The following is a 21,892-nucleotide window of genomic DNA, read 5'->3' on the forward strand; positions in this document are numbered from 1 at the left end:
TTAAGCAAGAGTTGTTTGCCATTCCCTCCTGTGCAATTTGTTTTCCTGACAAGACAATGGAGATGCATAATGATTAGGGAAATAAATGATGACTTGTGGTAGATATTTAAAGACAGAGGGAAATATTAAAAAGCAATTGGTGTGGTGAGTCACTATGCTACTGACTTGACTGAACATTGTCAATTGGCACAGAAAGTGTCTTTTAAGTGAATCAAATCAGTTTTTACCATCAATCATGCAATCTCCTTCAGGGAATTATATCAATTTTTTTTATAAAATGAGTTTGGACACCTTAGAGCTAAGAGGACTTCTCAGTGGTCCTTTAAAAACATGCTACTTCCCACTCACCCTTGAAATGTAATTTATCTCCAGTTCAGAAGTGAATCTCGATTTAGAGACAGGCTGCTTCTTTTTTCCCCCATTGACAGTGTGCTTAGCATTCAACGTACTTTTTGTTCTTGGAAAAAAGGCCCATTCATTCTTCACTCTCTCACATGGGTAGCTTGTACTTCTCTTTAGTCATTAGCTTTAACATAACATATTTCATTCAATGCTGTACAATTTTTTAAAGTTTGCAGTCATGGAACTCTGCAATTTACTTCCTCCCCCCACCAGCCATACTGCATAACTCCTCCACTCCTTCCAAGCACCGTATTTTTTTACCTCTACCTGTTAAACTGTTATCCCAACATATCAAATAAACCCAGTGTTTGCTAAATTGTTCTAATGCTTTTTGCTGTCACAATGAATATCATTATTTACATTCTTTATCATCTGAGGGAGCTCCCCATATATCTGGCATCTCCTGATGCTTTCAGCTTTCTCATACCTTCATCTCCAAGAAAATACTACCTAGAATTCATATAGTTCTCTAAGGGTTCATAGACATCATGACAGCATTCTTTACAACAGACTTGTTAGGTAGGCCAGGACTATATAGCATCATTTCACCTTTCGCTTAACATCCTTGGCTGCTGAATCAAACGACCAAAAAAGGCAAGAGAGGGAAGAGTTCCTTTTCAGTATAAATTAATCCAAATGCTTCACAACTTTGCCTGCTTGCATTGCCTGCCATCCTGGAAATTTGCCATGGTTATCCTGCAGGAATATAATCGTTAAGCCTCTTTCCTTAAAGTCATCTTTAACATTAAATTCAGATTAAAAATGTACAACACATACCCAACAAAGCATTTTGATGGGTGGGGGATTAGCAAAAAAATGAGGAGAATTTTAAAGTGGGTTTCTGGCTGTCGCTTCAGTTGCAAAGGAAACCGGTAGCAGAGCTCTGAAATGTGCCATATGGTGACTAAAACAAAAGAGAGGTGGGGTAGAATCACGGACACCTTTAATTTTGAATGTTCAAAATAAATGTTCACAGGGTTAATGAACTTTTGAGATCCACAGTTCAAAGCCCTATATCAGGGTCCTCAACATGGTGCCCATAGATGCCAAAATACCCACCAACACTTTTCCTGGAACTAGGGTTCCCAGGAGTTCACCAGTGGCGGGCAAACTCCCAGCCATTTGCTCCTGTGCCAGCCAGTGTGGCAAGCCACCTGGCAATTCCCCACCATTGCCAGGCATCCTGGGAAATGCATGGTGCACACGCTCCTGGTCAGGCACAATGACATCAGTTCCAGAAGCAACACTGTCACGTTGGCCACAGGAGTGCTCCTGAGTTTTGCATGGGGCCAGTTTTGGTCCCAAACAATTTTGGTCCCACTCTGAGCCTGCATTGCGGGGAGAGTAGACTATAAGTCTAATAAAATACATAATAAAATAAATAACAGGCCAATTCTCCAAGATTGGCCCTGCAAGAAGTTCAGGAGCACTCCCTTGGCCAGCCCAATGACACCACTTCTGGAAGGGGCATCACCACGCTGGGGGCACATGTATGCTTTGTAAGTGCATGAAAAGCTCTGGTTAGTACAGCCCCCCCCCCGGTTGCCTAGGAGACCTGGTAACCCTATCTGGCACCCACCAAGCTTTTTTTCGAAAGTGCCAGGTCTCTCAGCCTCATCAGCAGGAGGGGGTTGCTGTTACTGCACGTGCACACTCCCTGCCTCTGCATGCTGACATCACTTCTGAAGTGACGTCATCATGATGGCAATGGGAGTGCTCCTGCACTTTGCACAAGAATCAGCCCCAAGCAAAGTGTGGGAACACTCCTGTGCTTGTGTAATGATGTCACTTCTGGAAGTGACATCATCACGCCCACTGGGAGCACACACCCCACATTTGTGCCCGCGGTGCCTGCCCATGGTAACTGATTATCGAGTGGCTTACAATCTCCCACTGGTTGCTGGCAACCAGCAGGCAAGCAGGCAAACTGTAGGGAAGTTGCCAACCACCAGCAAGCACCTGGGATCCCTAGGGCACGGCTAGGTGAAGCTTTTGTTCACCAAGGCTTCTGATGGGCTACTGAAGATTTGATTGACTGTGCAGTTTTAAAAAACATTATTTTGGTAGCAGCTGCCACCACAGCACAAGGATCTTCACTGTGTGACTGAAGGGAACGGTAGCCATTTTATGACTGACTCTGCCCTACCTTCTGCAGCAGACATTTTGTGGCTGCACCCACCACACCGTGTCAGAATTTTAAACACAGGCTCCAAAAGGTTGGGGATCCCTGTTCTACATCATTCATCAGGTCCATAAATTTGCAACAAAAAAAATCAGAATTACTTGGATCAGATCCTTGTATCTGACCTGCAGACAGCCTTGGCTCAAAAATGTGGCTTTTGAAGGAAGGCCATAACACAGCTTCCGCTTTGCATGTATTAGGTCTCAGGTTTGATCCCTGGCATCTCCAGTTAAAAGGATCAGATAGTAAGTGATATGAAGTGATATAAAGAGCAGCTTCCAGTCAGAGTAGACAATACTATGACGAACCAAAGGTCTGACTCAGCATAAGGCTGATTCATGTGTTCTTCATGATTTGCATCAAGGAGCCAGGTTGGCCTAGTTGCACCCTTTTTTCTCTTGCCTTCAGATCATGGGAGGAAATTACTTACAATATATAAGACTAGAATGTAAGGAAAAAAGAATCTCAATTATTCTAAATTTCTGGAGTTTACTTTTACTGTCAATCATTTTTTTAAAAAATACTCCAGCAAATTATATATAAAAACAAATGTAATGGTTTGGGTAGAGAAACCTACACCTCCGTTTCTTCTTGACCTTGGGGTGGAGGGTGTCTTACAATATTTTTCATGCCAAGTTCCAATTACTAAATTTCACTTCAGTTTGTATGAAAAGGCAGCTCCAGTTACTTCCATCATTGTTGGGGGACAGAAGATTTCTGCACAGGATCACGGAGTTGAGAAATACGTTTGCTGGAGGATGCAGAGCCTTAATTGGGAGATGACAACCGCGTTGCTGTTAATCATACTCTTTTTCCAAAAACTAGCTGGAGGTACAGTTAAACCAAAAAAAGGGAGGCAGTCCATATCCGTGGATTAAAATATATAGACACACACACAAAGTTGTTTGAAACTGAGATGAAGTATCCCCACAGTTCCTCACAATTTCTTTATAAAAATTAAAGTGTAGTCTGATGGTTGTTGTGGATTTTCCAGGCTGTATAGCCATGGTCTTGGCATTGTAGTTCCTGACGTTTCGCCAGCAGCTGTGGCTGGCATCTTCAGAGGTGTACCACCAAAAGACAGAGATCTCTCAGTGTCAACTGCATATGCTGCCTAGCACTGGTGCAGAAGGGCATGTGCATGGTCCATGAAGCATCAGCATTCCGGGTGGCAATGGCAGTGGCACACCTAGCTGCACCCACTACCCAGCACCATGGGGCAAAGGGCATGCTGGCAGTGTAGTCAGCTGTGACTGCAACTGCAGGGAGAGGTTTTGAGTGGGCAAAGGAAAGCCGTACAGGCAGCTGGGGGCATGTGGTAGGAAAGCAAGAAGGGCAGCCTAGTAGTGAGCGGGGGGGGGGGGGGCTGAACACTCTCTGCCCAGGGCCCTGCTAAACCTGGAACCAGCCCTGTGTATGATATCATTTCAATTGTCTCATTTTTCTTCTAGGCTCCTTAAGTATTTAGCTTATGAATCCATTGGGAATAGAAATATGCGCCTGGAAAAAGTGCTATAAGCCCAGTCTGAGCCCATGGGACAGAGAAGGATAAAATTATCAGTGCAATCCTAAGCAGAATTACCCCTTATTAAAGTCAACAGGCTTAGAAAGGTGAAATTCTGTTTAGGTCTGCACTTGAACAGCATAATCCTCAGGGCTGCAGAGACAGCTGGCCACTGACCCAAAAGTGGTGCCACAAGTCTGTTCCCTATGGCCATTTTGCAGGGAGAAACAGCAATACACACCACTCTGCAAGGCATAGACAATATAGCAAGCAAGCATGGCTAGGGACCCACAGCAAGCACAGGGTCCCCATCAATCAAACAACGTGGTAAATGATGCCCCTGTGAGTGGCACAAATACACACAGCCAATCACTGGCCTCTGGCCACTGCCTCTTCATGGCATTTTCACCACCACCATCCCTACAGATAGCAGCAGACAGGGATGGAAGAGCCAGCAACAATGAAACCTCAACAAAGGCACAGGACCCAAGCAGCCTGCTAGCCAGCCCAGAGGGAATGGGCATCCCTGCAGTGGCCAGAAAGCCCACCACATCCCTAGCAAGGGCCTGATGGGCAGCACAAGTACTGCCCACATGGAATCATCCCTGCTCTGGTCACTGCCCCTCAACACTACTCCTTCTCTCACCCAGAACCAGGGAGTCAGGGAGGAAAGACCCATCAACTGTACAACCCCAACAGAGGAGCAGGGATCAAGCCTCAGGACTGTGCTGAAAACCACATGTCTCACATACATATGTATATGATGCACAGCTATATCCCATTCAGCAGTCACATCAGCCATAGTGAATACTGTACCCACAGAACACCAATTTTCTAGATACGAAACATTGCATTTTGTACACTCAGGAATCCAAAAAGAAGGTCTCAGAGTAGGCCATGCTTAGCTGGATGGGCCAGTGGCCTGACTTGGTATAAAATGACTTTATAAGGGCAGGCTGCACACCACAAATGAGAAACAAATATCCAATTGTTGCTAAAACAAATAATCAAACAGAAAGGCCCTTGAGGTTTGTGCCAACCATTTTCATGCAGTAAATTCCAGACCATGTCTATATAGTACAGAGTCTTGACAGTCTTGTCACTTGAGACGCCTCCTTCCCACTCCTATAAACACAGACTCTTAAAAGCCTCTAATAAACTGAAAGCCAGGCTGTAAAAATAAACAAAAGAGCAGCATGTGGTAGCCAGTTTAGGATGCAAGACTAATTAAATCCTGTTCTAAAGCTGCTGCTGCAGTTTCTTCCAGGAGTACAGTTGTGAAAGCTAGAATAGGAGCCAGAAGGTGGGTGATGCAAGAGGAATGAGAGAGCCTGTCCCTTTGACAGTGATGTGGGAGAGAACTTTTACAACTGCAATTTATGATGAAAGGAGTGAGAAAGGAGGCTTCACCTGCTGAAATCTCTTCTTCTACAAAACTATTGAAAAGAGGCAACCTGCCTATCAAGGTCTCCTTATGAAAAAGTATCATCATCGTCATCATCGTCAGTCATTGTCATTTGTTTATATCCCACCTTTCTCACTGAGACTCAAGGCAGATTACAATACTGCAAGTGAATACAATATAATCAATAGCTAAGACATTCAAAGAGCAAAATACAGCATGATCAACAGGACATTCAATGAAAACAAATACAATAAGGTATGGTACCCCCCAAAATGAAAAACTAGCAGAAAGCAGAACACTTAGATGAAACCTTTCTAAATTTAAGCATAAGTAATTGACATGTCACCTTTAGCAATGTTGAACAGTCCAGTAGGAAAGTATCTACATCAGCAGACAGTATCCTGCTATCCAGACAGCACTCTATAGTCCCTGTCCCTTATCAGGGCATCTCTCTCAGCTATTACTTATGACACAGTCCTACAATCTGAGTAGAAGCCCTCCTGAATAATTCAGTCTTACATTGTTTGCAGAAAGCCAGGAGAGGGGGAGCTTTCCTGACCTCCTCAGGCAGGCCATTTCGCAAGGTGCGAGGTTACCACAGAAAACGGGTGTACAGACAGTTGTTGAAATATCCAACTGCAGGGTGGTACCTGCAGAAGGCCTTGCTCAGATGAGTGAAGCTGCCTTGGTAGATCATAGGATGAGGCAATTTCATAGACATAAGGGGTGTAGGCCATGAAGGGCTTATGAATGTAATAGAGCCTTGAAGTGAGCATCGTAACTGATGGGAAGCCAATGGAGTGACTGCAGAATGGGAGTGATATTTGTGCTCCATCTAGCTCCTGAAATTAAATGAACTGCAGTGTTTTGCACCAGCTGGAGTCTCTCAGTTGACTTTGAGGGCAGACCTATATAGAGTGAATTATAGTAGTCTAGTCTCAAGGTTACTATGCCATGAATCCAAGTAGCCAGATCAGCCATGTTGAAGTGGGGACCATCTTCCGGGTTAGTCTAATTTAGGATAATGCTTTTTTTTAAGACCCAGTTTGGTGTAGTGGTTAAGAGTGTGGGACTCTAATCTGGAGAGCCGGGTTTGATTCCCCACTCCTCCACTTGAAGCCAGCTGGGTACCTTCAGCTAGTCACAGTTCTCTGAAGCTCTCTCAGCCCCACCCACCTCACAGGGTGTTTTGTTGTGGGGATAATAGTAACATACTTTGTAAACCACTGTGAGTGGGCAAGTACTCCTCAAGGGTGGTATATAAATCAAGTGTTGTTGTTATTATTATTATTTTGCTACTGCAAAAAAAACCTAGGCTTTTCACCAGGTCAACCAGGGTCAACTGGGCCTCATCAAAGGTCAGAAACACAATGTCCTTCAAGAACTCTGCTTTTCCTACCAACATCGCTTCCGTCTTGTCTGTTCAATTTCAATTTGGTTGCTCTACCATTTCTGCCACCGCGGACCACTTAGCAAACAGTTCCGTTCCATGACAAGTGGAAATTCTGCTAGTGGAGATTTCCTCATCTGAATACTGTGTAAAAAAAAAAAACAGCTGGCAACAGGAGCTACAAAACAAGAAATGCAAGTGCCAATATGCCCTATGAACATTTATTATTATAGTCTCTCATTCCCACTGAGACTCAAGGTAGATTACAATATTTAAAAACAATGCAATAGGAACAGCATGAAACATACAATGAACAACGCAGTAATACGAGTTTGCAAAATTAGAAAACGGCACACTAAAAACAAGATAATGCCTACAGTGAACAGTATATCACAAACCACACTTCCTAGTCCCTTTATAAAAGCGCCCTTCTGAATGCAGGGGAACTTTCCCTGTAGTAACTGCACTTCTAGCCTCGCTGTTTGCTTTCTATACGGCCACAGTCAAATATCAACTCAACCCCACGAATTTAGACTTCCTGCTCAGTCATTTCAATCAGGCCATTATTTCATTACAGACGTAACCAACGCTCGCCCAGCTCAGAGTCACGGCTTCACTTTCAACTCTGCGCATGCGCTAGTGTACCCGGCTGAAGAATGTATTAGCTGTTTGGTGCATGCGTGCTTGATTACTTCCTCGGCGCGGTGCTGGGAGTGGAGACGTTTTTCTTCAAACTGCGGCGGGAATGGTCTGGTACCGTTGCCTCCTGGGTGTTTGCGATACTTGTAAGGCGGCTTGTTCGGGGCTTAGCCTTTCGTATGTTGCATAACGGGCATTTGGCATTAAAAGCATTGCGTTAAGCGCTGCCTGGGTGTGAATGTGAGGTAGTTTATGCCGATAAGCTGGTTCATGCGAAGGGGAGTGTAACGTGGACGGCGTGCTAGATGCGGAGATTTGGCCTCAGATCTTTGCTCCGTCGTTGGACTAGTTGTTGGGCTTAGTCGTTGACTCTGAGCTTGGAGGGAGAGGGAAAGGTGTGAATTTTCTGGACATTGTAAGGAAAAAAATGGGAGTTTGGGGTGCAGTTTTAGTCCGAGTCCTCTTTTGCTGATGTAATAGTATATTGCGCACTCTATAGGACTGGGCTAGCATACAAAATAATACATTTTAAATGTTTAGATGACTTTTTTTTACAAGCAAAACTGCAGATGTGTTCAGTACTAGAGAGAGGTGCAAACTGCTGCACCTTGTGCTACCTCAGCCTACGTACTTGGTTTTTGCCTTCTTAAATGCAGGAAGAAAGGAAAATGGAGGGAGGGGGCAGGAATGATTGGCCTCCGGGTCTGAGGTTCCTATATGCTAGAAGTTAAAATCTAGTATTTTCCTTCAGTAACTCTTGTTTCAACCATTGCCCCAGAAATGGCTTCCTTCAACTCTGTGGACTTCATGAACCTGGGCACAATAATGGTTGTTTAGACAAGGTTGCCATCCTTCCTTGTCTTTCAGGCTTTAAGCATCATGTGCAGTCAGAAGTCCAGGATCCCTGTCTTCTCTTTCCAAGAACCCAAAGCGATCAGTGTGCCTGAAGGTCTGTTAACCTGTTAGGATCATTACTGTACTCCTCCTGGGTATCTCTGTTTCCTGTCTTACAAACCCTGTTTACCTCATGACTTCTTCAAGGATTTAGCTGAATAGCTATTATAGTTAGGATGATGAGTCTCTAAGAGAGGATCACACAAACTGCTCGCGAGGAGTGAGGAGATATTGTTAGGAGACTATGATCTGAGCAACCCCGGTTTGAATCCCCACTCTGCCATGGAAACTCACATGGTGACTGTGCCAGTCACACTCTCAGCTAAGCTACCTCACAGGGTTGTTGTGAGGATAAAATGGAGAAGGGGAGAATGTTGTAAGCCCCTTTGGGGTCCCTATTGGAGAGAAAGGCAGGGTATAAATTAAGTGAAGTGAATAGATAAAAATTTTGTGAAGTGACCACCTTGTGCCCACATCTTGTGAAATTGTATCTTGGTTTTCCAATACCTGGTATTATACAGTGTTGTCCCTCCTGAATTCCCACAGAGCTGCAGAGACGGATGAAATGCATGTAATCTGAATATCATTTAAACAGGTTCAAGATTCCTATAGTCTTTTTTTTTTTTGAAAAATTTTTATTGGGTTAGAATCCATTATTTCCACATTTACATTCAATTTTCCCCAATTTTTTCATCTCTAACCCCCTCCCTTCCCCCCCTTTTTGTTGACTTCCAACAGCTTTCCAACCCTTTGTCCCCTTTCCCTTACTTTTATTAGCTTCCTCTATCTAAAACAAATATATATTCTCCATTATTCTAAGCAGTACATCCTTAACTATTTTAACATTATATGCCCAAACTGTAAGCCTTTGTTTCCATCTTAGATAAACAATTTATCCCAATTTTTCAATTTCAGGTATTTCTATATATCATAAACCATATAGATCATACATTCGTTTATATCAAACAATTTGACTTATTCTCTATATATATTACTCATTCTATCTTTTTATAATAGTTCTATATATCTCTCCTCACGTAGTCAATCAATTTGACCCATCTATATCTTCAGACATTCAGTTTGGTACAAAACTTGTCAGAAAAAAAAGAAAATATTGTTAGTTAATCGCTCCTTATATTTAGTCCTTATAATTAATTATTTTCTCTATGTTCTGTTTGTTAACCTATATATATCTATATATATGTCAATCTATTAATCTGACTGCTTATTAATTCACATTTATCTCTTCTCCCCCCGGTAAAGTCTCCCCCCTCTACTTCAATACTTCAGTAGTTCTCAAACTGCCACAGTTTTCCTCCCACCTCCCATTTCTTCTCCAGGTATTGTTTCAGCTTCTCCCAGTCTGTGTTGAACTGCCCTGAGTCCAGATCTCTCAATTTTCTTGTCATCTTGTCCATTTCAGCCATATACAGCAATTTGTAAGTCCAATCTTCAATAGTTGGCACTTCTTGTACTTTCCATTTTTGCGCATACAAAAGTCTAGCTGCTGCTGTCATATAAAATATCAACGTCCTGTGTTGGGCTGGAATTCCCTCCATTCCCAAGTTCAGTAGCAGGAGTTCTGGGTTCTTATTAATTTGAAATTGTAAAATTTCACTCATTTCTCTTATTATTTCACCCCAGTACTGCCTGGCTACCTCACACGACCACCACATATGATAGAGGGAGCCCTCATGCTTCTTACATTTCCAGCATTTATTAGAAGTATTCAAATTCCCTAGCGCAATCTTCTTTGGTGTCATGTACCAACGATAGATCATTTTATAAATGTTCTCTTTGATATTAATACATGTCGTTGTCTTCATTGTAGTTTTCCACAAGTATTCCCATGCCTCCATTGTTATTTCTTTATTAAAGTTTATAGCCCATTTCACCATTTGTGTTTTAACTATCTCATCCTCGGTATACCACTTCAACAGCACTTGGTATACCTTGGATATTCTTTTCTTATCTTCTTTAAGAAGGGTCTGCTCTAGTTCCGAATTCTCTATTCGTATACCTCCCTTTACAGAGTCCGAATTATATAAGTCTCTGATCTGTCTATACTGGAACCAATCGTAGTTAGGTGATAGTTCCTCTTGTGTCTTTATTCTAAGTTTGGATGCTTCAGTTTTAGTTATTTCTTTATACGTTAAACATTGTTGTTCATTATCAACAGCTCTCGGGTCTATCACCTCATATGGAACCACCCACAAAGGGGTTCCTTCTTGTAGATAAATTCTGTACTTCTTCCAGATTATGTATAAACTTCTCCGAACAAAGTGATGCAGGAACATCGAGTTGACCTTTACTTTGTCATGCCATAAATATGCGTGCCATCCAAATATTTTTTTATATCCCTCTAGGGCTAATAGTTTCTTGTTCTTTAATGTCATCCATTCTTTCAACCAAACTAGGCAGATTGCATCATGATAAAGTCTCAGATTGGGCAGTTGCATTCCGCCTCTTTCCTTTGCATCTTGTAAAACTTTCACTTTCACTCGAGGCTTCTTGCCTGCCCAAACAAAATCTGATATTTTCCTCTGCCATTTTTCAAATTGTTTGGAGTCTCTGATGATTGGTATTGTCTGTAGCAAAAACATTACTCTTGGTAACACATTCATCTTAACTGCTGCAATCCTGCCCAACCATGACAAATTCAATCTATTCCATTTAATCAAGTCTCTCTCTATCTGAGTCCATAGTTTTTCATAATTGTTTTTGAATAGATCTATGTTCTTTGCAGTTAATTCGACTCCCAAATATTTCACTTTACTTGTTACTTCACAATCCGTTGTTTCCATTAACAATTGTTGTTTCTGCTTAGTCATATTTTTGCATAATATCTTTGACTTCTTTTTGTTAATGAAGAAACCTGCCAAGTCTCCAAACTCCTTGATCTTATCTATCACTCTTGGCATGTTCTCCAATGGGTCCTCTACAATTAACATTATGTCATCCGCAAATGCTCTGACCTTGTATGAATAGTCCTTTATTTTTATTCCACGAATTTCATCATCTTGACGTATTTGTATCATCAGAATCTCCAATACTAAAATGAACAACAATGGAGATAACGGGCAACCTTGTCTTGTTCCTTTACTTATCGTCAATTTCTTGGTCAATTCATCATTCACCACAATTGCTGCAGTCTGGTCTCTATAAATTTCCTTAATTGCTCTGATGAATCTTTCTCCCAATTGTAGCTTTTCCATAATGGCAAACATAAAGTCCCAGTTTAAATTGTCAAACGCTTTTTCAGCGTCAACAAAGAAGAAACCAACCTCTTTGTCACAACGCTTGTCATAATATTCAATAGCATTGATCACTGTCCTTAAGTTGTCTCTTATTTGTCTGTCTGGCAAAAAGCCTGCTTGTTCCTCCTCTATGACTTCCGAGAGCCACCCCTTCAATCTCTCCGCCAATATCTTCGCAAAAATTTTATAGTCATTGTTGAGTAGCGATATAGGTCTATAATTTTTCACATTAGTCAGGTCTTGGCCCTCTTTTGGGATCAATGATATATTCGCTTCACTCCAAGTTTCTGGAGTCCTTTGATCCCTTAAAACCCCATTCATCACCTCTTTTAGGAATGGTGCCAGTTCATTAGCCATTGTCTTATAGAATTTAGCCGTAAGTCCATCTGGCCCTGGCGCCTTTCCTAGATTTGCAGATTGTATTGCCTTACTTATTTCCTCGTCAGTTACTTCACTATTCAACTTATTTCTCCAAGCTTCCGAGATTTCTGGAAGTTTGGTTTTCTCCAAATATGACGCTATTGATTCTTTGTTTACTTCTTTTTTATTATACAGCTTAGCGTAAAATTTATAAAAGGCTCTACTAATGGTAGCCTGCTCCAAATACGTTTTGTTATCTTCGCAAATTTTATTTATTATCTTCTTTTCCCTTTTCTTCTTCAATTGCCATGCCAGGTACTTCCCAGGTTTATTAGCACCCTCAAACGCTTTTTGATTCAGTCTTTTGAGATTCCACTCCAATTCTTTATTGCTCATTGCTGTTAGCTGTTCTTGAAGTATTTTAATTTCCTGGTATACCTTCTTTTTCCCTGGTCTCTTTTTTAGCTGTATTTCTTTGGCTTTTATTTTCTCCTCAATCTCTTGTCTTTTCTCCTCTTTCTTCTTTCTTGCTCTACCATTTAAGTCCATTAGTATGCCCCTTACAACCGCCTTGTAAGCATCCCAAACTTTATTGGTTGGTACTTCTTTATTCACGTTGTATTGTATAAAAAACTTTGTCTTTCTTCTCAGTATTTCCATATTCTCTCTTTCCTGTAACAAGTCCTCATTTATTCTCCATGCTTTCCTTTTTCTCTTTTTTCCAAATTTCCACATAATTGGGTTGTGATCTGAGCCTACCATAGGCATTATTTCTACCTCCTTAGTCCATAATGCTAAGTCTTTTGAGGCCCAGATCATATCAATTCTTGATAATGTAGAATGCCTTGCAGAATAAAAAGTAAACTGTCTGCTTTTAGGATATTCTCTCCTCCATACATCTTCAAGAGTCTCTTGTTGAATCAACTAAAAAAAAAGCTTTGGTAATAGTCCTCTTTTCTTTTGTGCCGTTGTAGTCTTTTTGTCTAGTTCCAAGTCTGTCACTCCATTGAAGTCTCCAGCAAGAATTATCTGGTCGTATACAAGATCGTCTAAATGCTTCCTTAAATCCTCAAAGAAGCTTTCTTTTGCACCGTTAGGTGCATAAAGTCCAACTACCAACACTCTCTTTAAATTCCAAATACATTCCACTGCTACAAATCTAGCTTCCACATCTCTCATAACAAATTTTGGCTGTAGCTCCTCTTTTATGTACAACACCACTCCTCTTTTTTTCTTGTTGGAGGCCGCTACATATTCTTTGCCCAATTTTCCAGATTTTAAATATTTTACATCCTGCTTTCTGATATGGGTCTCTTGCAAACAAACAATGTCACATTTTTGTTTTAGTAGCCAGTGAAAAGTATTTTTCCTCTTATTCGGTGAGTTTAGTCCATTTACATTCCAAGATAATACTTTACACTCCATACTCATGATCTTGTTGGTAAGTCTTTTTCATTGTCCTTAATAAATCGCTCCATCTCTCGCTCAGATCTGATGCGTTTTTTGGCCCCTCCAAACTCAAAGGACATTCCTTCCGGTAACTCCCATCTGTACCTGATTTTCATGTCCTTCAAAATCTGAATTAGCACTTTATATTTTTTCCGGTCCAGTAACACTGATCTGGGCAGTTCCTTCATTATAATAATCGTCTTGCCATCAATCTCCAATGGATCTTGAAACTGTTTTGTCACAATCCTCTCTTTCATATTTCGTGTTGTAAACTGCACAATCACATCTCTTGGTAGTTTCCTCTGGGTTGCTATTCTCGAATTCACACGGTATGCCACATCTAGGATAGCCACAACTTCCTCCTCCTCCTTCCCCAGGTACTCAGCCAACACCTCAGTCATCTGTTCTTGCGCTGACTTTCCTTCCACTTCTGGCAAGCCACGAAAACGTAGCTGCTTCTCCATATGTTTAGTTTCTGCAACTGACATTCTCCCCTTCACCAATCTCATCTCTGTTTGTTGCGTGTCTGCTAAATTCTCCATCGCGTCTTCTACTGTTTTAACTCTCTGCTGCGTTCCTTGTAATTCACTTCGTATTGTTTCCATACCTTTTTTCACTTCTGACAGCTCCGATTTTACTGTCTGTGTAACCTCTTTAACCTCTTTTATCAGCTCCAATTTCGTGTCCTTAAGTTCTTTAATCATATCTAAAAGTTTTTTGTCCAGGTTTTTATCCAGGTTTTCTATTGCCGATTGCCACTCTTTTTTTGACATCGTGGGGCTTGCTTTAGCTCGCTCCCACGAATCCGCTCTCTTCCTTAACTCCGTGGCGTAAAATTTAACGTTTTTCTATTTTAAATGTCCCGGTCTTCTTATAGAAATTAAATTTTAAAGAGTCCAAAATGTCGGGCGTCTTTTCTCTATGGTTTCTCTATGATTTTGTAATCCAAGATGGCCTACTTCCTCTTCCGCTGAAGCCGCGACCCTTCCCCTTTCAAAAATGGCGATTCCCTACTTCCTGCCCTCCAGCAAGGGCCGCTTCTCTCCAGCCACTCTATTGTTATTACGCACTTCCTGTCTCCCGTCTTCCCACAGCAGATCTCGCGATGGTGTCTTTTTCTCACAGCTCCAAAGCCACAGGTATTCAAAACAATAGTCCCATTTCTTTAATAACTTCTTTAAACTTAGTCTCTTTTTAAATTCGATTCCTGCCGAGTCTTCCCCTCCTTTTCACTAGTCTGTTGCAGTTTAAAAATCTACTTTTTTTCCTCTCTGTTTTTATCAATCTGTCCCGTCTCAGAAGATAATGATCTTTACCTTCTCTTCACTTTTCTCTGGTTGTAATCGCTGTTTCGATTTTAAGTTCTCCTCTCAGCTTCTTCCCCCAATCGATGCTTGGGTATGTAGGTCTTATGCCAGCCGAATTGGCCCCAAAACTGCCGCAGAGATTATAGCCGACCCGTCGCAAGGTGGGACCTCAAGGATCGGGGGGAGACTCGTTGTGTAGAGCCCCCCCTCGTCCGAGATCTAGCTCACCCTAGGGTCTTGAGCGTTCTTTGCCTGCTCCCCGCCTGAGAGCAGTCGGCCGCGGGCTATTTTCACCCCGCCGGCCGGTTAAAACGGCAGTCCGGTCAGCTCCGCAAGTGGAGCTGCGTTAGACCTCCATGGATCCCAAACAGGAAGTCCCAAGATTCCTATAGTCTTAATCTCCCATTCCGCTTTTTTGTATTGGACTCTCGATCCCCTGTGCTATGTTGATGCCCGTAGGAAAAAACTAGCTTAAAGTACCCTGAGCAAACAAGCTATGTTGCCCTGCACAGGGAAGGATGAATCTCCAAGGTGACACTGACCAATCTGGCTTTTTTCCCCCGATAGCATTACAGGTGATGAGTATGTTTCCTTTTTGGTGTGGTCTTGTGGATGGGTGTTTGCTTCATTCGACATCTAAGTGAAGCACAAAATTAATTCCAGTACCAGGTTTAACCTTGCAGCATTAATAACAATATTCCATAGTACACTGATTATTCAATGTCTCCTTATACTGATTGTATGACCTACACCATGCTTATTAGATGTCTCTTCATATTGACTGTTACTAATTTATACTGTTAATCCTCTTTGAGTCTCAATGAGAAGGGCAGACTACAAATACAGTAAGTAAGTAAATAATAAAAATTAGGGAGTTAAGTATTACAAAAATGTGCTTTTACATAGAAAAAAAGAGACACTTCCTATTTATTTCTTTTGTTTAGAAAATATGGGTGCTTGTCTCTTCACAGCTGCTTTAAGTGGCTTACTACAATAAAACAAAATCAAACATAGTAAAAACAACCAAAATAAATAATACTGCCCTCCAAAAATCAATTAAAAACATGTCAATAAAAACAGCCAATAAAAGCAATCCAGGGCATAACTGCACATAAAACACAGCAGTCTAAAATGCTATTGACAAAACATTTCTCAGGCTAGGGGCAAACCGTAAAACATCTAAAAAGTTGGAACTCTTAGTTAAAACCTCTGGCTGCCGACTCCTAATCTGAGAAAGAAAGTTAGGAAAGGGGACCATACCAAGACAGAAGAATAAAGGGAAATCTTCAGGAAGCTGGGTCTTGAATTACTGTTCAAGCAGGATGTTAGGAGGCAGGGTGTTAGGTATGGGCAACAGAGGCATGAGATGGAAGAACATACCAGAGTTGGTAAACTGAAGAGAACTAGCAGGATGGAAGGGGAATGAAGGGAAATCAGAGGCAGGAGAATGCAAGCAAGTGGAAGCAAGGAGCAGAAGTTAAAAATGAATATGGTGATAGTAAGGTGAGCCAGTGAACAGTAGAGAGCAGAACTGTGATCAAAGCAAGAGACAGGATAGATGGCAGATTTGGGACTGAAGAAAGAAGTAATCCTGGAAAGTGCGTTGCTGTAACAAAATAAGAATTAACACTTGCAGCAAAGGGAGAATAGGAAACAAAGAAAAGACTCCAGGGGCATGGATTCTCTTGCATCTTTCCTCTTCTGAGCTTATTTTGCCTCCTCTACCTACTATTTTATCTTGGATGTCCATCTCAAACTATGTGTCTCAAAAGTTGGATTTGGAGCGTTGTCCTCACTTTTCATCTGTTTCTTCTGTCTATGCTTTGCTTTGCTCATTTTTCCTCAAGTCTGCAATTTTGGATTCATCTGATGCTTTAGTCTCCTCTTCCATTCCAACTGTTCACTCCTGCCATGTCTGTCTGCTAGCTGGTGCTTCTAAACCGGCTCCATCTTGATCACTGCAACGTGCTCTCAGGTCTGTTCAGCCTCAACTCCAGCCTCATTCTTCCAGATTGACTTACAGAAAGCCTGGTCATGGCTCAGTTGTGCCTTTTGCCTTTCTTTTTGTGCTTTATTTGCAGAGCGACAGCCATTGGTTCCTTCAAAAAAATATCTCAACAAGACAGTCAACTTAGAGCCCCACAGAGATCGTGCTTTTGTATTTGGGGCAAAGGCTCCAGAATGTTTTGCCTTCAAAGGGGCAGCTCAAGGGTAAAATAGAAGCTTACTTATATCAATATTGTGACAACCCGAGGTATTGAACAGTAAATGTAACACTTATGCCAGATTTGATTAAATGTCTCAAGGTGTGCAATGGCTGCGCCTTTTTATTTTTAAAAATCCAGAGAATCACACCCTGTGGTACAGTGTTTAGCTTGCTTAACTGGGGTCTGACCCCAGTTCAGAGCCTCCATCTGCCCTAGAGCCTTGCTGGGTGCCCTTAGGCCAGTCACTCTCAGCCTAACATACCTCACTGATCTTCTGTGAGAATAAAATGGGGGAAAGGAGAGGAGACTCAGCTCCTTGGGGAAAGGGCAGAGGAAAACTCAATAAACAGGCTTGTTTTAAAATGGGATAGTTGGCTTGATTTTGTTCTTTAAAATTCCCCAAACCATACAACTGATATTCCGTTCCTGTCAAGGGTCGCAAAGTCTACGAAAGATGTGCCGCCACTCCCTAAGAAACCAGCTATACGAAAGTGAGTACCTCTTTTGTTTTACCCCTTTCTACTCTTCCCATCTAACCCCTTTAACATGGCCATTTTAGTTGGTGTGTATTAAAATACAATCTTAATTAGGAAAATACTCTACTATACAGAAACCATAAAAAGAAGGTTGTGTAAGCCACTTTACCATAAAAAAGAGCACATTTAGACCTCTTGCAGTGCAGACCTTTTTGATTACATGCCTGCTGTTGATGCACACTCGGATCTTCAAGAGTTGTAAATAACAGAACTATTGATGCTGTTGGCCTAGGCTGGCCAGAGAGTTTTGCTCCTTGAGAGCAGGTGTGGTAGAGTAGAAGATTAGGAATGGAAAGACCTGGGTCCAGATATGCATCCCTGGGTAGATCTTGGGCCACTCACTCAGTTTCAGTCGACTCTACTTCCCATGATGGTTGAGCCTATAAAATGGAGGAATATGTATGCCTCTCTGAGATCCACGGAGGAAGGGTGGGATAAAAATGTGCTATGTACATACTTCCCTTCTTATCTGTAATGCTGGAAATATTAGCCTGACTGTTAAGCACATGATGTTAATACATCATGATGTATTAGTGATATTTTAACTCTGTAGTCCAGTGACTCAAGTGGGAAGCAGACTCAAGCGGGAAACGGAGCTCAGGAACAAGAACAAGCTTTTGGAAGCTGCCAAAGGTGAAATGATGGTGAAGTTGGAGAAAATGCAGGTAGGAAACACCCTTGGCTGCTGTTTTCGTAATATGGCACGTGTGGTATTGGAAGCTTCTCAACAGCCACAACCTAGAGGATCACTAGAAAATACAAGCAGGCTTTCATTCTACATGTACTAATTGGAATAACCTATATGCAAAGCTCAAGTTAATAGTGCAGGAATACCCAACCAGATGGCTCTTCAAAAGCTGACTCTCTGACGAGGTTCAGTAGGAACCAAGTCTGAAATTGTGTAAGAGAAAACACTGCCCATTAACTGCTACAGCAATGACAGCTGCTGCTGTGTAATGCTGACTTCAGACATGAGGGGGACCCTGCTGCTCTCCAAAGTGATATGAAAGAGACAGAAAGCCAAGACTCTAGGATGCTTTGGACAAAATCAGAACTATATTGCTCTAATAGTTAGAATAAAGTACCCACAGCATGTGTTGCTGTAGAGAGCAGGGCATAACCTGCAGCTCTCCAAAGAGTGATCCTTAGTTTCTGTCTGGATGACTTCTTGGAAGTTGGGTGTGAGGCAGCTCTGAATTAAAGTGCAGCTTTTTGTATCGCCAAAGCTGCTTGAGCCATCAAGGTGCTTAGCATATGACCTGGACTGAAAACCACTTCGCCCTGAAGCTCACTGGGTGACTTTGGATGAAATCTGGGTAGAATGAACGACACCTGCTTGGGCCATGGTACTAGGAATGCCTAAAGCAGCACTGTTTTTTTCCTGGAAGCTGTCTTAGCAGGAGGGGCACCTGCCAAGTGAGAAACAGCCAAGGTGGGAGGGGCAGGTAACAAAGGCTGGGAAAAATGGTTGGCGGAGGCCAGCTGCAGTCCTTAGGCTAAAGCTTCTTGTTGGTGAGGAATGATGCATCCAATACTTGTGCTACACATTGTCTTGTCTTTGCCTCCTGCTGTCTCTGTGTTGTTTTCTAGTAGGAGGTTTATGATGTGTGTAGGAGGATGATAATGTGTTGGAGCAAAAGGGGCCCCTGTAGGAGCTGACTGTTTCTAAGCTGTAAAATTAGCTGAATGTGCTACCTGCTTTCGCAGACTTCCAAAGCAATCCAGAACATTGTTTTGTACCAATATGCGTAATTGATTCCCCACTCTTCCACTTGAAGCCAGCTCATTGAACTTGGGTCAGTCAGAGCTCTCGCAGCCCCATTCTCCTTGGAGTGATTGTTGTGAGGATAATAACATAACTTTATAAACCACTCTTGAGTGGGCATTAAATTGTCCTGAAGGGCGATATATAAATCTAACATTGCTGCTGTTGTTGTTATTAATTATTGTGTTGTATTTGTATACGGGTTCCTTAGCTTATATGAAAAAACTGCCCCAGCTTCTGTTCCATTATGGTGTAGAGGATAGAATGTCAGACTGATCACGTTTGAATCCCTGCTGTGTTGTGGAAGCTCACTGGGTGACCTTGGGTCAGTTGCACACTCTTAGCCTAACCTACCTCTCAGGGCTGTTGGGAGGATAAAATGAAGGACAGGCTAATGGTGTAAGCTGCTTTGGGTCCCCATTCAGCAGAAAGGCAGGGTTTAAATAAATAAATTGTGCAGTTCCTTGTCCTCCCTGCTGGCAAAGGAAGTTCTTTGTATTCTGGCAAATAACTGGAGGCCTATTTGAAAAAGCAAGGGGCTCTTCTGAGGGGTGCTAAGGTTTGGTCTCTACTTTCAGGATACTGTAAAGGAGCTGAAGGAGCAGTGTGAGAATCTGCAAAAGGAAAACCATGAGCTGAAGCAGTTTCAAAAATGCTGCATGCAGGTCCTGGAAACTCGCAACTGCCACTCAGGTAACTGTTCAAGACCGGTGGTTTTTGACCTCCCTGTAGTGTACATAACAGGCTTGTACATTTTTCTGCTGTCTTTTCCCTTTCAACCTTCCTTTCCACCAGCTTCCCAGATATCTAAGAGAAAGGTGGATTTATAAACGTATTAAATAAATTCTTCAGAGATGGCTACTCTGGTAACACAGGTTGGGTTTTCAGTGCAAATGAAAAACTAGGAAACGTATGTAACTCTCTAGCACGGAGTCAGTCCACCAGTCAGGAATTGTCGAATTGTAGCAGTAAATAGATCTGAAGTGTATGGAACTGAATGACACATTTGCAAATCAGGTGCAGGTAACATAATTTTGGAAGAAGAGGAGGAGAAGACGAAGGGAAAACAGGCTGAGATGATGGTAAGATTGAGCCGGATTCGTTTTCTGTCACAAATGGCTAGTATGAAGCCATGCGCTCTCCCATCCCCCCCCCCCCCCAAGACCTGTTTCTGTTACAGTATTTTGCGAATCATTATTGGCTATCATGTAACTGAGGAGCTGTATATTGACTCGTTAAAACTTACGTGGGACAGAGCTTGACTAAAATGCCACTTCTGATCTTAATTCGAGAGGGGCAGCTACGTTAGTCTGTTGAAAAATTAGACAGACATCCATTATCACCTTAAAGACTAACAAAATGTATTCCAAAATAAGCTTTTGTAAGTCACAGCTCGCTTCAGTAAAGTGGTGAAATGTATATAATAAACATTTAGCTGATTAGATAGACACTCCTGTGCATCTGGGGAAGCGAGCTCTGACTCACAAAAAACTTAGGCGGGAATAAACTTTGCTCTTTAAGGTGGGACTCCTGTTTCTGATGTTGATTTCCTTTCAGGTTGTGACTGAGAAGCTTAATGCTGACCTGGAGCTGTTCTGCAAGATGGCTAAAGAGCAGAAAGATAACCTTCAAGTAAAATTAAAACTATTTTATTCCCTTCCCCAAGAAGTCTGTACTCCCATTCAAAAACACATTCAAGCATGGAAACATGGTATAAATTCGCTTCCATTAGAGGTCTTTTGCCATCCTTTTCCCTTGCATCTGATAGTATCTGTGACAAGATCAGGGGCTGTAACTACTTTGGTATATCACTACAACACTTCCTCCCCCGAAGTGCAGTTATTTGGCAAGAAGAGAAATGAATAACTATTTGCACAGCACAGTCAGCTGCTTCTGAAAAGTGAACTTGCAGCCACAAACAGTGTGAAAGCCCATTTTAGTTTAACTGAAGTTTTTTGTTTTCCCCACAGACTGCAAAAACGAAATGGAAGCATGTAGAGGAGGAGCGAGTCCGCTTCCTAGAGAAGCAGCAGTGTTTTCAAAGAGAAATGGAAGTGTTTGCAGCTATCTTGGATCAAGAAGATGATTTTGTAACAGCAGAAACACCTGTTCTTACACTACTTTAACTTTCAATCAAATAAAATAGGGCTCAGTTGGCTGGGAATCAAGGATTTAGACATTAATTTTGGGGGTTATTTCACTCTCACTATCCTGATACTTATTTTTCTCTCTTTGTTCATATGTGGGTCTAGCTCATGGAAGCTGTGACTTGGGATGTTTTGTTACCTTAATAAATGTTGATTTTGTACAGTTGTCTCAATTCTGTATTTACCATTTTGCTTACTTTGCTTATCCTCTAATGTGTGATGCCTACAATGGCTCCTACCTACAGTGCTCTGAAATTACCTGTATCACGCGGTCTCCTAGACTTGCTTAGTGTTCCCAAATGATTTTCGCTGCCACCAAAGGCTCTTGCCTTATAAAGCTTAGTGTAACCCAAGAATAGGGTAACTTACAGTGCAATCCTAAGGAGAGTTACTCCAGTCTAAGCCTGTTGAAATCAATGGGCGTAGACTGGAGTAACTCTCCTTAGGA

The 21,892-nt window shown here is 41.9% G+C and overlaps 1 protein-coding gene across 1 annotated transcript; it reads left to right on the forward strand.

Moving 5' to 3' along the window:
• Positions 1 to 7,593: 7,593 nt before the first annotated feature.
• Positions 7,594 to 21,605, forward strand: LOC129323693 (uncharacterized). The gene is made up of 9 exons (XM_054970286.1): positions 7,594 to 7,668; positions 8,390 to 8,471; positions 16,871 to 17,000; positions 17,431 to 17,487; positions 18,086 to 18,197; positions 19,876 to 19,990; positions 20,315 to 20,379; positions 20,855 to 20,929; positions 21,268 to 21,605. The coding sequence occupies exons 2-9, from the start codon at positions 8,402 to 8,404 to the stop codon at positions 21,421 to 21,423; spliced, it is 780 nt and encodes a 259-aa protein (XP_054826261.1). The 5' UTR covers positions 7,594 to 7,668; positions 8,390 to 8,401; the 3' UTR covers positions 21,424 to 21,605.
• The last annotated feature ends 287 nt before the right edge of the window (positions 21,606 to 21,892 follow it).

Source organism: Eublepharis macularius, chromosome 2, assembly GCF_028583425.1.
Source record: "Eublepharis macularius isolate TG4126 chromosome 2, MPM_Emac_v1.0, whole genome shotgun sequence".
Classification (NCBI taxonomy): Eukaryota; Metazoa; Chordata; class Lepidosauria; order Squamata; family Eublepharidae; genus Eublepharis; species Eublepharis macularius.

Coding starts and splice junctions, on each gene's coding strand:
- LOC129323693 (XM_054970286.1), top strand. CDS start 8,402: ATGTGCAGTCAGAAGTCCAGGATCCCTGTCTTCTCTTTCCAAGAACCC. Junction 8,472..16,870: donor AGCGATCAGTGTGCCTGAAG/GTCTGTTAACCT, acceptor CTTTATTTGCAG/AGCGACAGCCATTGGTTCCT. Junction 17,488..18,085: donor AAGAAACCAGCTATACGAAA/GTGAGTACCTCT, acceptor TTAACTCTGTAG/TCCAGTGACTCAAGTGGGAA.